The sequence below is a fragment of the Rhipicephalus microplus genome, chromosome 8 (assembly GCF_043290135.1).
Source record: "Rhipicephalus microplus isolate Deutch F79 chromosome 8, USDA_Rmic, whole genome shotgun sequence".
NCBI classification, from domain to species: domain Eukaryota; kingdom Metazoa; phylum Arthropoda; class Arachnida; order Ixodida; family Ixodidae; genus Rhipicephalus; species Rhipicephalus microplus.
This window is the reverse complement of record NC_134707.1, coordinates 53,776,527-53,792,423: the sequence shown is the minus strand read 5'-3', so window position 1 is coordinate 53,792,423 and position 15,897 is coordinate 53,776,527. Positions and strand designations below refer to the sequence as shown.

At 42.9% G+C, this 15,897-nt stretch overlaps 1 protein-coding gene across 9 annotated transcripts in view; it reads left to right on the top strand.

The window, feature by feature from the left end:
• Nucleotides 1-15,897, top strand: part of LOC119164485 (phospholipid-transporting ATPase ABCA3-like) — a 145,668-nt gene that overhangs the window by 43,716 nt on the left and 86,055 nt on the right. For all 9 annotated transcript variants that reach the window (XM_075871856.1, XM_075871855.1, XM_075871858.1 and 6 more), the window contains one exon: nucleotides 9,417-9,505. In XM_075871856.1, coding sequence (XP_075727971.1) covers nucleotides 9,417-9,505 — 89 coding nt within the window. The remainder of the gene's footprint in view (nucleotides 1-9,416; nucleotides 9,506-15,897) is intronic.

Genomic DNA, 15,897 nt, shown 5'->3' with positions numbered 1-15,897 from the left:
CCTTGATGAGTAATTCTGCAGATGAATTTCAGCTCATGATTACTGAACTGGGAAAGCAGTAGAGTAGGTCTGAAGATTAGTATGCATAAAACTACAGTAATGTGCAACAGTCTCAGCAGAAAACAGTGCTTTATGATAGGTGGCGAGACACTGGAAGTTGTAAAAAAATACATCTACTTAGGACAGGTAGTAACTCTGGAGCTGAGCCATGGGAATGAAGTAACCCGAAAAATAAGGGGGAGGTGGAGCACATTCTGAAAGTGTTTTCAAATTTTGAATGCTAGTTTACCACTATCCTTCAAGAGATAGGGTTATAACACCCGCATCTTACCGGTACTTACCCGCGGAGTAGAAACTTGGAGGCTTACAAAGAGAGTTCAGCTCAAATTGAAGATGATACAGTGAGTGGTAGAAAGGAAAATGATAGGTGTAACCTTGAGGAACAAGAAGAGAGGGTGTTAAGGGCAACTAAAGGGTGCTAACTAAAGTGTGTTAACTAAAGGGGGTTTGGGGGTCTTAGTGAAAATCGGGAAAAAGAAATGGACATGGGCGGAGTACATAGAGCTTTAGCAAGATAACGGATGGTCATTGAGGGTAACTGACTGAATTTCTAGAGAAGGCACACATGCAAGGGGGAAACAGAAAGTTAGGTGGATAGATGATATAGAGTAGTTTGCAGCTGTAATGTGGCAGCAGAAGGCACAAGAGTGGGTTGATTGTCGTATAATGGGAGAGGTCTTCGTCCTGCAGTGGGTGTAGTCAGACTGATGATGATGAAAATTATGCTATACAAATACTTGCCTGTACAAGTAGTGCTTGAACAATAGACATGCTGGTGGCACTAAGAATCGTGAATAATTTTAATTATTTTATGTAAGTGAGGGAAATTTTGATAGAAAAGGGGAATTTCAGCTGTCTGGAAGAGTAACGCTGTATTCACGGGTTGTCATTCCTAATCAACAGGTACAGACAACATTTGCCCAGGTCGCCGAACTCTTTGACATCATAATATGACGTCGCTTTTTCAAATGTGGACCTATTCCAGTATGGACGGACGTACAGATGTAGAATCTGCACAGTGTGAAGTGTGTGCAAAGCTTGAAGAAAGTGCGCAGCTGGACAGCCTCCTTTCTTTCTCTTCAATTTTCTATTTTTTTTTCTCATCTTCATCTTCGTTTTTCTCCTTTTTCATATTTTGTCGTTATTTCTCTTTATTTCCATCTATTTTTACCTCTCTCTTTATCAATTTCTTCATCTTGCCTACTGTTTCTATTTTGCTTTCTATGTGTGTTTTTCCTTTAACACAAAAGTGTATTATGCCACGGCAAACCAAGGCTTAAGTGACGTATTTCAGTGATGGAAAGGAGGTTGCAAAAATACGCACCATCAGAAGACAAAGAAAAAAGTTCCGTCAACGTGAACCAAACCCATGACCATTGGGTCCACGACAACAGATGCTGGGCACGCTATTCACTGTGCCATGTTCACATACTTTGTATGCTTGAAAAAGTTCGCCTTTTATGTCTACCACTGTCCTCTCATAGTGTTCTTGGTAAAGTGCAGTATTGCATCGTGACGGTTGTATCTGCTATTCGTTCCTTGAACGCGTCATTTCTGAACGTCCATCCCATTTGGTGCGTTTCTAATAGAAGTGCAGTTTTATCAACGCCTTAACACACACAGGTGGGGAGCTTTCCCCAAGCTTTGACATTGCTCATTGCATCGTTCTATACCAAACATAGCTCTTCAACTACTCGAACGGGCCTGTTTTGCCTGGGTTTAGCACCGCATTACCCCGTTACGCTGGCCCAGTGAATAATCACGGCTGGCTAAAAGAGAAGACACGACGCGCTGGGTTCAATAACTCCACGCCGCAAGTAGACAACGTAGCCCCAGTCACGCTCTCACCGTTAACCAGTACTGCTATCTCAAGCATGTATAAGCACAAGGGTTTGCTCATTCATTAATGACGGACGTTAGTTGTTGGGATGTAGATGTATGGCTAAGCGTCGAGGTCAATGCATTCACGAATAGACAATGCACAAGCCCTTTTATGTTAATGTACGGTTAACTATAAACTACTTCTGTAAGGACACATTTTACTTTCGTGTTTTACAGATTCCTATGATGGAGGGATCACCAAGCTCTTTCTCTTTTTCGTGCTCGCTTCCTTTCTAGCTTTTAAAAATTTTCATACGTGGGTTTGCCTGGATTACACCATGTGCACTAGTTGTTTTTTTTTTGCTGATGATAATAAGTGAGCATCACCAAGGTGCTTAAACAACGAAAGGAAGAAGACATCTCCTTGGACCGAGCGCATGGTCATTTTTCATCAGGATGCTTGGAAGAGCAAGATAAAGACATCTTGATGCGAGTGTGCGCTCACTTATTGTCATCAAGGCACTCGTGCACTAGGGAAGAAGAGTTCTCTTTAGCGTGAGTGTGGGCTCAACATGCTACTCTTGAACTGTTACGCCAAGTGACGACGACAGCCTCCCTGGCCTTTTCACATAGTGACGAAAGTAGCCAAGGGTGGGTGCTAAGCCGATCGCCTGATACTGCTTGTTCGTGACCCCTGAAAGCCAAACCTCATAAGCGCGAAAATGCACGCGACAGCGACAAGCGACGCGATGGATCGGCTTCGCGCGATCAGTCGCTAGCGCAGGCAAACCTCATTCACGCGACAGCTTCGGCGAGCGAATTCCACTGTTGCTGGCATGAGGCCGTCTACTCGCACCAAGAAAACCGCGTAGCGAGCGGTATGCAATTTAAAAATAAAATATATTGTTGTGTAATGAAATAGAAAGTGTTTATTATTCCCTTGCAGCACTTTTTTATATGCACATGCATAATAAACATCGCGTTATTTCTTGTTGCGCATATGTGACTCGGGCAGGGTCACGTGCACCTATGTAGTCTTTGTCTTTTCCGGTATTTCGCTATTGGCTGCTTGAGCCCAGCACTTCCGGGCGATGCGCGACGGTTTCCAAATCTGGAGAACCGAGCGATCGCGCGAAAACGAGCACGCGACACGTCGCGCGAACGCCCTGTTTCGTCGCTTATAGCGTCGCTCGTCGCTGTCGCGTGCATTTTCGCGCTTATGAGGTTTGGCCCTGACTGATGTGATACTATTCACATTGGTAAAGCTTTGCCTTTCTGCCCTTTGTGCAAAAAAGAAATGTTTATAAATAAAACAAACAGCTAAGCCGCATTTGTGCGATAAAAACTGCAACGTAAAATAGCCCATGTTGCTGGCTTCGGTTCACAAGCTGTCTAGGCAATTAATCAGGAGCCGTGAGAACTTATTTTTGGGTTTCCAGGTTATTTATGGCCCTTTGGTTTCTTTAAAGGCATTGTCCTGAGGTGGCCAAAATTTATTTACCGTACTGCCACGGGTGTTTCTTGCTTTAATTTTGCTGTGTTCAGTTAACATGCACAGACACTGTCAGTAATGCTTGCTGCAGATCGCCTTGAGAAGCTTCGTGGTTGTAGTAGATCATTTTGTTAAGATTACCCATAGGACATGAACAGTCAAGCTTATACTAAAGCTTGTGCAACTGCCAGCGATAAGGCTAGAAAGTTCCATGCCTTGTGTATAAAACACGGCTCGTCCCAACTATCGGTTATTGTTGGCCAACGCTGTGTTCACTGCTATTATTGTGCAGTGAGTTTTGTTGTAGCCTGAAATTTCCTTTACATGCCAAAAGTTTGGTTAAACAAAGAGTCTCATCTTAGACGTGCCAACTGCTGCTTTTGTTAAAGTCACAACCATGTAACAATATCGTCGACGTCAATGCAGAGGTCATAAAGCATAGATTGACAGAACAGCAGCAAATGGGTTTTTTTCTACAACCCTCGCCAGTGAGTTCTTCAATGCTCTTTCTACCTTCTGTACACTGCATAAGTGCATTTGTGTCATTCACTTTTTTGCAGTACGCACGTCACAATATATTCAATTATTGCTTTTTTTAATGTTTGCTTTTATGTGCATGTGAAAAGTCTCGATCTCTACGGTCCACGAACTGGCAGAGATACAGCTGCTGTCTGGCAAAGTCTTTTTCGGCTTTTAGTTTTCCCCCTTTGAGGAGAAACAAAGGGAAACAGTTTCGCCATAGTCAAGTAAAGTGTAATGATTAGTAAGGCTGACGATTGCTCTCAACCTGAAAAAAAAAAAAAAAAACAGTAAATCTGTGAAAGGCAGGAACTTAGGTACAGTCAGGATATAGTAAATTTAGGATTTTGGCTGACAAGTCACACGCTGCCTTAAAAAGAAGAAAATATGGACCTGGAATCATGTACAATACCTTAATCACGTTGATTTACGAAACAGCGCTGTGGAGGTAAATCACCTAGGCAAGCCATAAATATATTCTCCAAAGCATGAAAAAAAATATTACAAGAGCAGTGATGGAAGTACTGCTCCAATTGCTCCGAACTGCTCCAAAAGGGCAATGCTGCTCTATGTTGTTCCAGAATGCAATATTTGCTAGTAACTGCTACAAACCTGCTCCAAAATGGTGTTGGCAAACTAAAAAGAATGAAATTGAACCATAGAACCATCCCTTGAGGCTAAGAGATACCAAAAGCAAGCTTTAGATACGATACTATCATGCTACCTAGTGGCGTAAACCCAGAAAAATTTCAAGGGGTGACACATATTAGGCCATGATGTCTAATTTGTATTTTTAATATGGGTTGTATATTCATTTATATGGGAATTAAATCAGGCTTTCAAGTAAAATTAAAAAAAACGAGCATGGTGTCTGAGCTCGAGCGATTGCATTGTTATATTCAGCCTTTTCTTTTTTACCTTTTTTCGATTTCCATAGTTCACATAGCTGAGCGGCATTAAACACAGGTACACAGTAGAAGATAAAAAGCCTTTTAAAATGTTTATTGTGCTATTCCTAACTGTTAACTCAATTATATCATGTGCTAAAGCTAAATCTCAAGTGGTACACCTGCAAGGGGTGTCCTCCCCAGCCTGAACACCAAAAACGTTTAAGCTCTCTTGACCCCCCCCCCCGCCCATAATTTACACCAATTATAGTGCTTGTATACTAGTTGCACACTAGGATACAGCATGTCTAATAATAATTTTAAATATTTATTAAATGCTTAAGTGATGTTTTAGACTTCAGAAGTCATTAGGAACATGCATCTGCTCCCAAAACAGCAATAGCAATCTTTAAGGTATAGCATTTTTTTTTGCTCTGAAGTGCTCCAAAGCACCATTTTTATTGCTCCAGAATCTGCTCCAAAAAGCAAAATGTCGCTTCCATGACTGCAACAGAACACGTCAGTATTACCAACTTGGGTGATCAAGTAGATTTAATAGACTGAAAGAAACTAGAACATGGCTATATTAATTAATGCAATCACTTACTGTTACTAAGTGCTCTCTTATTTTCTCTAATATTGATAATATCTGGGATTTAATGCTCCGAAATCACTATATGATTGAGGCATGCCACAGTAGAGGGCTTAGAGAACTTCAACTATCTGGTGGTCTTTAATGGGCCCTGACATCGCACAATGTCTGTGCCTCTAGCATTTCATCATCATCATTAGCTTAACTACATTTTGCCTCCATCTAGATGAAACCGCCGCAACCGGGGTCGAACCCACGACTTACAAACAGCTGCTGAGCACTGTAACCACCACACCACTGTGGCTGACCCTTATTTTCTCTATTAGCAAAAAGGTTGCTCATGGTGCTGTTCCAAGTGTCACCATTACCAGGAAAATTAAGTTGAAACAATGTGCTTAAGTATCAGAAAAAAAAGTCAAAAGAAGGTCACGGCTGCCTGACTGCCCTCAGTAATTCACTTGACCGCATGGGTGGGCAGAATCATAAAACTAAATTTAACTTTACTTCAAGAGTCGGTTGTCACTCGTGCAGGGCGTTCGGAATAACTAGCATGTTAGCGTATGTATATGATGCATACGGCACCCTAGTCGTATGTGTCGTATACTTCACGTGACTGGCACTCGCGTACGCTGCCTGGTGGGGTGCGGGGACTCGGCAGCGCCTAGGCGCGGCAATGGCGATGGCACCTCCTCTATGGTGCCCTTGTTGCATGAAGTTGGTTGCGTGTTTGGTTGCCTTTCTTCGGTTGCGCCTAGCAGAGGCTTCCTGCCGAAAGGGACGCTTGGACGGGGCCTATTCATGGTGCTTTAGAAACAGGCAACGTGCACCTGTTAATATACAGTTTTAGTTGAGTGTCTGCAACAAGTCTGTGGACACCATAAAGTTTCCTAAAATTAACTAGAGGGGACTCTGGCGCTGCGATCATTCAGCGACCATGGGAATGATGGGTAGTACACACATTTGCCTAGTTTTCGTACTTGAGGGTGGCGAATCGTGCTTGCGGCTTCGTTTATTCCTGGTTACGCTTTTGTTTTGAAAGAAAGAACGAACCCTTTTCAACTTTGTGACTCGATTCGAAATGGTAACACTAAAGGAATAAGGTTGTGAAGTACAAACGCTGAACATTTGCTTTTTTTTCCGTAAAAAAACAGCTCTAAGCCACACGAACACACACAGAGCCAGAAGCAGGCCAGAAGTATGAAGATAAGACAAATGTGTGTACTGCCCATCATTCCCATGCTCACTGAAGCGCCGTGCGTTGCAGTTCCCATAGACACTAGCGCCAGTGTTCCCTATAGTGTATATTAGGAAACCCTATTGTGGACACGTCATGCCATTGCGAATGGTTGGTAACCTGCATCCGTCGAGCTGTTGTGGATGCCCTACTAAAACTGTGAACAAGTTGAGACAGTTATGCGTGTCTTTGTATTGGCTTTCGCTATATGGAGTATGGAACAAAAAAGAAATCTCAAGGGTGATAGTTTGCAGACTGCAGATTTGTCTACACTGCTAAAGGCACAATATGTCGATTTGAGATGCGATTTCATGTGGTCCCTAATAACATTTGCGTCGATATTGAAGGTGCAGCATGTGTCCACTCGAGTAAACGAGAAAAAAAGTCAATTCATATGGAGAAGACTTCTGCATACAAAGTAGATATAATGGCTATTCTTTATTAAAGATTATAATTGAGGTGCAGATTGACATGTAGTATGGTACTTCCAGCACGTGTGCGGCATTCAGTTACGTTGGACACTCCTCATAAGGAAGGTGAAGAGCTCCAGATACACTACCAATGGCACGCATTGGCGAGGCCACTGCCATGCATGTTTTTACCCTCATTTCTGGTCACTGTTTTCAGTGTTTGCCTGCATTTGCGGTGCTGTTTTGCATTGTTATAGAGCAGAATGAGCGTGTGTAGTGGGTGCCATGTATGGTGATTCTATATCATATGATATCTCTGATCTCAAGCAGCAATACAGACGACATTCCCACGCGTTCGGTGTCGTTCTGGCTTTTGCATGCGGTGAATAACTTTTGGCGGCATGCCCATTACTGCCAATTAGTGCGCTTGGGTACCTGATGTGCCACACTAAAGCGAGCTTACTGCAGGAGCAATTTGTGGTTTTTCAGAAGGGCTTTCGTTACCGCATAGGATGTGAATACTTTGAAACTAGGCCTTCTTTTTCATTAAGCTTTCTTTTCATTGAGAAATTGTTCAAAGCAGGCCACTTGTGCCATAGGTGCATGCGGTTACGCTGCATTAAATCAAAAGTGGTTTCAAATACAAATCACTCGCATGCACTTACTCTAATCGGTGCTCCATCACGTTCATACACACTCCACTCATCCTTAGCAATAATCACCCACTTTCATACTCATGCTCACACCCATAAGCACTCATTTATGCTCATACACTCATCAGTTCTCACTCATATTCAGACATCTATGCGCACTGATTAGTACTGACTCGTGTTCATTCTCACATCCACTCACGCTCATGAGTACTCACTTTCATAATCGCCTCTACTCACACTCATGAGTACCCACCCACGTTCATATCCCCACTTACACTCATGAGTACTCACCCACGTTCATACCTCCACTCACATTCATGAGTTCTCACTCACGTTCACATTCACTCATGAGCGCTCGTGCATCTTCGTACTTGCTTCTACTTGCACTCATGAGTACTCACTCAAGTTCATGCTCATCTCTACTCACACTTATGTTTATACTCTCCTTTATTCGCATTGCTCGTCACTCACGCATACTCCCTACGTTCAAGTGAGCGCGAGTGAGCGTACTCATGAGTGAGTATGCCGAGCTGTGTGTTACCCCCCTCCCCCAATAATGTGGGACAGTAGGTGTAGAAGTCCAGCGAATGAAGCGACTACCTGACCCCTTTCCACTGCAAGCATTTAACGAAAGTAAAATATTACGATAATACGTGTAATGCAGATTCTACCATTGCAGCTGCGAAGTGTGCAGTCATTCTTAATTTGAAAAATTGCCTTGGTAATATTTCTCAAGTATCTTTTTCAGTTGATCTTTGTCAACTGCTCGTTATCATCTATGGGAAGTACAAGTTTGTATAAAAGAATTTGCTCTCGCATGATTGCCCAACACAGACACATTATGCCTGTCATAAAACTTGATAACCTTAGCCTTTCTTTACATCAATACTGTTTCTTTCACTGCACACTAAAATCAAGTATGTGCTTTTTTGACGCAACACCCTTGAGGGTCGACAAAGCTTTTTGTTATGACTCAGTGAAATGACGCTCATTATGTTAAAGGAACACCATGGGAACTAATAAGTCTATGTTGATTGCTGAAATAGCGGTGCAGAAACCTTGTAGTGTTACTTTTGTGCCAAGGAATGGCTTATTTTGAAATAAAATCACGTTTTAGTGGTCCACATCAAGTTAGCACACTTCAAATTACACGCCTCAAGAAGTGGAGCGTCTCACGTCACTGCTGCCATGCACAACGTTGCTTGGCTTTACAGCGCAGCCGCCGACACTAGTAACAGCAGAACAAAAGTAGTGGGAGCCACAGCAACAAAACGGCTATTGATCAATTTCCTGTCATTTGCTCCGAGAGTGCAGACGTGTTTTGGTTCAACAGGGCCCCACTAGATGGCTCGACCTGTCCAGTTTAACCACAGGTAAATTGAATTTTTGAACCACTCGCGTCATTTCCGATAGTAACGTCCAGTGGTTCTTTTTTTCATGAATAAAACAGAAACGAACAAGCAGCGTTTTATTGTGTTCTTGATCCACGGAAGATTCTTTATTTAGTGCAGCTATATCGATTACTAGTGATTAATTGTAGGCAGCTCGTCTGACGTCATGCGCTGCAGTAGGAGAATGTCCTATGGCAGCGCATGTATCATTGTGCATTTACTTTAATTTCTCGGTAAGTAAGCACGCTATGATGATATTGTCTGTATAGATGTCACATATCGAGTTTTCACTCTGACCTAAATTATTATTTGACTTTAGTGTCCCTTTAACCAAACCTGCTCTTTGTGACTTTTCAGCACTGATGTGGGGACTGCAGGACAAGATGTTCACGGAACACGTTAAACTGTTAAAAAGTGCGAAAGGACTTGCACGCCAGAAGCCAAAGGTAAGTTGCTTTCATTGAAAACTTTGTGTGCTGTGTAGTAAAACCAGTTTGCAACCAAGGATGGTGTCACTGCGGGACGACTCTCATGAGATTTCGCTAGACTATATGCTCAACATATTCAAGCATACAATTGACAACACCCGCACGTGGTGCAGCCGCCAATGCCATCAGTGGTTATATACAGTGCTCACAGATTGAGAAGCAACTGCAACGTTTGAACTATAGTAATGAACATGCATCTTTGTTGAAGAAAATCCTGTCATGTTGCTTCAAATCTGGCCTCTAAAGCTAAATAATACAGACAGCTAGGAGTTGACATCTTTCCCAGAACCGGACCAGAAAGCAACATTCTCTTATTCCTCTACTTCTAGCGAGCCCAATCACAGCAGATAGCTCATACGCATCGACATGTGACATGGTTCTAATGCGGGTGTTTGAACCAAAGTATTTATGCTGATAGGGTGTGAATTGAAGATTGTAGAAATATTAGTGCTTGTACTAGTTAGCCCTAAATTGACAAGTTTCAGTCCTCACTGTATGTGAATGGTTGTTGTGAAGGGCCAGTTGGTACATGATACGGCAAATCAACAGCATGAAAACAATACTAAGACAAAAGAACAGACAAGAAAAGTATTGACAAATAACTTTGCACAAGTTTGTTGTGATGAAAGGTATACACCTTAAATGAGAACTAATAAGAAAAAAAAAACAAAAAACAGGCCTGCGCGGAAGGCGCGACAGCGGCACCGAAAGCATGGAGAGTGACCTTCCAGAGGCTTGTCTCATTGGTAAATGCTACACTTATTGGTACACTCATTGGGTAAATGCTACAAGCACACTTGCTGGGTACCCAGTACCTCATAAATATGCATGATTACTGCATGGTAGGCCAGCATTCACTATGCTATTCATCATTCTTTGGAGAAGCATGGTATTCGCTTCATGTAATGAACTTTGTCGCTTCATGTAATGAACTTTGTGTTGCATTCAGTGGCTGATGATGATGATGAAGAATTATGCCTGCAGTGGGTATGTGTTACAGTTAATAGGTGATGAACGTGCTTTTATAATGTGGTGGAACTTTGGAGGATTCACTCGTCATGCGATTTTCATTTGTGATGCCTGTTTGTTTCTGTGCTGTTGTGAAACGCTTTATTAGTCGTATTAACGCCATTCCTTTCCCGACATCAAGCCTGCCTAAGGCAAGTTTGCGAATGAATCCCAAGCACTGGCATTGCTCAGTGGTAGAATACTGGGCTGGCACGCAGTGGACTTGGGTTCGAATCTCCCTATATCATCGCGTCCGTGGTAATTTTTATTAGTTTTTTTTTATTTTGTGTGACAGCGGTTGCAAACAACGACGGCAGTGGTGGACAACTACGGCCCTGTGCATGACTCGTGTTGTGATCTTATAAAGTTAAACTTGGATATAACGAAATTGATAAGTTTCCGTGAAAATTCTTTATAAAGAGGATTGCGTGATATGCAGGTTTGACCCGAAAAGTTCAAAAAATAAATGCACAAATAAACAAAAGAGGGACTGAAGGCAGAGCTAATCAAAAACACTTATTTCACAGTAAAAAAAACTGCGTTATTATTGCGTTAGCAATCGTATGGACACTCCGGCGGGTTTTTGCCGTTGCCGCCATGTTCAGTAACATGCCCCCACACATCGCATCGTAACTATCACGAGCCGCGGGTAAAAGCGCACAAGGGCTGCTGAAGCAGAGATCAAAGAGTTGCAGGGTGTCGAGCACGGGCGGCTTTTTTTTTGCACGCTCGTACCCAAATGCGGAGAAAAATTTCTAGATTGTCTGTGGGGAAAGTTCGTTATATCAAGGTTGTCTCCCCCTTTTACTTAGTTACATAGAGGTCGCAAATACATTTGCTTCTATGGAGCAACGGCAGGGAATTGAAAAGTTTCGTTATATCAAGAAATTTGTTATATGGAGGTTAGTTATAAGCAGGTTTAACTGTAATAGCTTTCGCTGTGTAAAAAACGTTAACTGTAACATGGTCACAGTGACGAAATGCATCATATATTTCCTTGGTGCAGACATGCATTTCAGCACTGTGACCACGCAACATGTCATGTGTTTTTTTTTAGTTCTGATTTTTGGTATTTTTGATGGCCAGCAGAAATTGGAAATCGTACACATTGTACGAATGAAGCCATATTGCACAGAGTCAGTTGCATAATACATCTACTACACCTCGTATTTTGTAACGGAATATTGGGACGATTTTCTCCCCGGATGGGAGACAAATGCCACACTCAACCTGCAGAGCTGAAAGAGCGAAGAGCTCATGCAGCAAGAGAGGAAGACGAAGTTCTTGCCCGGTCCTCTTTGATAGTGCCCTGGATTAGGGGTGTGTGAATATGAAAATTTTCGAATACAAATCGAATACATATACATAGCTTCGAATACGAATTGATTATCGAATAATGAAGAGGTGTAGTTTATTTCCCCCAGTAATCTTTTACTCAATCATATACTATATGAACCGTTTATAACGTAAGTTGCGGGAGTCGCGAATATCCACACTATAAGCGGTACCTACGCACCATAACCATAACAACCTTTGTCAAGGGCTGCACTTGCGCAAAAACGTGTTGAGCATGTAGCTTCGCGTGTCCAAGAATAGAAAGATGCGATGCCTGCATGCTAACATTTATATTTTTGAATGTTGAAAGAATTTAGAGTCCAAAGACACTCGTTGCCAATGAAATGAAGGCCAAAGGAGGAGGGCGGGTGTTTACCAAAGAAAGCACTATCGTGGAAATTGGCAAACTGCCAGACCGCCTCGATTATGCACATTACACAGAAACTATATCGAATCACGTCCAGAATTAGACGCCTAGAAACACGCCAACCATTCAATTTCACGGGCGCGCACCCGACTTAAGACGTCACAATCACATCGCGAACCACTATTTGAACGCTACATGTGCCGCCCTCGTTTTCATTAACGATATGTACCTTTCCCGTCAAGTGCGGCCACCACAAAGAGTTTCATTGATTTGGTATCTAACCGCAACTAGATTCACGCGACCGCTACCGATCAAAGTGCAACCAATTTCAATTAGGCCTAGCTCGCCGTTTATGTTGTCGCGGAAAGTTTGTCCAAAACATGAAGATTCGGTGTGAAAAAGATCGCACTAGCAGTGAACCAAGTTCAGTGTGCGTGATACGAAGTTCGCATTCGCAACAAGGAGATCAGCAAGAACTCTCCAAGCTTACAAACGACAGCGCACTGGCAGCAAAAAGGAAAGCTCGCGTCATAAAACCGAAATAGGTTTTCAATTTACGGACGAGAAAGTAAATGCAATATTTGTTTCAAGCTCGACAACGACGACGTCTTTCCCGACAGGAACTGTTAGACGCATCGAGCATGCAATTGGTAAGGACGAGATCGCACATGACACATTGAGCGGCGCGGGGCCGAAGCCACGCTAGCGACGTAGCCGCGTCGGCGCCGGTGCAAAGGCTTATCGGTCACTGAGGCAGCCGTCCTCCTCCCTTACTCGGCGAGCCCGCAACGTGTCCCACGATTCTATTTCGTTTTCTTTTTCTTCCCTCCTCCCTTTGTTCGTTCACTGTGTCTCCGCTCCTCCTCCGTAACGACCTCGTCGTTCGCTCCCTAGTGGCGCACCCGGCGTGCCTCCTTTCAGAAGTGCACTCACTACGGCGTTTGTCACGTACAATTCCCGGCAACCGCTTTACAACCGGTCTTTCATCTTGGGGGACTGTAAAATAAGTGGTATGCGTATACATGGGGTTCCATGGGAGGGTAAACGGGAGTATAAAAAGACCGCATCGTAAGCGGCTCTGTACTATGAGCGGTTTTGTTATAAGTGGTCTACACTGTATTTAGGTTGGAAACAGTACAATTATTATTATAGTCGGTTATTGTGCACAAAAATAAAAAAAAAAACGTCACAGTCTGTACTTCTCAGAAAACATAAGACTTATAGTTAGGCTTGAGACTGTGATATCTTCGGTTCAATCCACATGTTGAACATGCCTTTTGTATCTTTTTTTTATGTGGTAAGACTTTATTACAAAACAAAAAGAAAAGATTTCATACCTGCCATGATGACTACTGAGCATGAGGCCACTGGTGGGATTGTGTTAACAGTTAATGCCAGTGTACTTTAAAATCGAAGTGAATATAAAGCAGCCTAGGTTGTCACAATTCATCTAGGTTTCCACACTATCAGTTTTGGCTCGAAAGACCCTGAATTTAAAGTTTCCCTTTTAATTTTCTCCGATGTTTGCACTGGTCAAGCCACCAAGGGAGATAGGAGTACTTGGGGCATTTTCAACTACACAGCAATATTCCTTATCTTGATGCCTTCCGTTGCCTTTCTTGAGGACCATGCTTGCCATTTTCCAATGAAGAATGCTGTGTTGCGCTGATAGCTGTACGGCCGTGACCGAGGTGTACCGGGCGCGCAGCGATAACGCAAAACAAGCGCGCTAGATGATCACTGATGGGCGATAGAAAGATGCCCCAAGTACGCCTTTTTGTTGGCGAAGTCACAACTTGGCGGCAAGGCACTATCTCGGCGGCAAGGGCCCTATTTTGTCGCATCGCGACCCCTTTTGATGCACTGGCTGCAGACTGCAGTAAGCTGACGTTGGCAAAAGAGCGAGGTCGTAGCAACGGTGTAACGGAGGTTTAATTGCAGGAGACGTTCCCACGCGAGCGCGATGCGCGTGCAACAGATTTTCAAAGGCACTGTCAGGAACGCAGCGGCGCTACACAGTAATCCATCGGTCACATTATGTGCGCCATTGTTAGCAACGGAAAACTATATGTGATGACACCATTGTAACGTTACCGAAAGTGCATGGCCATTTTTATGTTTGCCATTGCGCGAAAAACACTTCAACTCATTCGCATGACGATATCCGCTATCATGAAATTATTCCGGAACTATGAAAAGAGTATACATGCTGAAGTAGCACCACAGGAGACGGACGACTTGTCAAGATTCGACATGTGCACGTACGTTTCTGTGGGAATCTATTAGCAAAAACTGGCCTGGCTATACATGAAACGCGTTATCATCATAGGTCAAGCTGAGCATGCCCTTGGCTAGTTGCTTGTAGTGCATCGCCTCTAAGTTTACTACATAAGTGCCGCGCCCTGTAACATATACACGTTACATGTACGATATGTGTACTTGCTTGTTTAGAGATCTTTTTATTCGTGCTCGCTCAGCACTGGACCGAGCAAAGGGGTGACGACTATTTTGTCAAGCCAATGTGGCAGCGGCGAGTTGCCATCGTTTCCATGAGTGATACGCATGGCGGTCTCACGCACAAAGGTGCGGCAGCGGACGGCGGAGTCAGTACGCTTACATGAAACGTAACAGCACTAAACTGCTAAGCCACACGTCCTGCCGTGCAGGCAGTACATGATTTATATTTATTGAGATGTTTATCATTGGTCCGTTTGTCGCTCTGACTTACTGTCGCAATCTTTGGTAGCGGCCGTCACGCTCCTATGAATTTCTGTGCAGGTATCACCACACTTGCGCTGAAGTCATAGTGATCCCTTCACGATCTACTGTGGCTCTTATGGCAAATGCGCAAAAGTGCAAGTTCTTCACAGCGACATATGCGAACGAGTATTCCTGAACATCAAATATTCGAGAAATATTCGAATATGTGGTTATCGAATTGAATACAATTAATACTAATGCAATATTTGCCAAATATTCGAAATTTTCTAATATTGGCACTGGAATATTGGAATATATAGTTAAAATGAGCTCTCCTATATCCGAATTCTGCTGTTTCTGCATCGTAACAATATTTTTCATAAGGCTAAACATGCTTACAGCTGCTCACGAAAACTTGTGCTATCGGCTCCTTCTTTTTATTCCTGTTTTTGCGTTTTTAATTTGCGGCATGTGGTCGTGTTAGTACGGTTAAGTCGTGTCAAATCTCTGGAGAGTGATTTCTTGAGAATGTCATCCCTGTGTAGCTGTAAGTTGTCATCTATTTAAATTGGTGAAGCTCTAAACGCATTGTTTTTTTTTTAGTTTCAGCGCATTATTAGTGTGTGCTAGTGTGCAAAAACTCAATACGAAGAATGTAGCCACATATCGGTAATAATTCCACTTTGAGGGCAATATTATGGGTTAATATTATTTTGATGCTTCTATATGTCCAGATTGGGAGTGTGCAAATGGTGGAATTTCATTCATTTGAATCAAACAGTGGCCAAAAATGTTGAATATCTAATCAGATATCGATTACTCAAGACCTTGTGGGAAATCAAAGCCCGCCATTCACTACAAAAGACACACACGTTACTATGCGAATTCCTTTACGCACACGTAGCAGGTGCATAGAAAATTCGAGAAGATTTCACGTGCA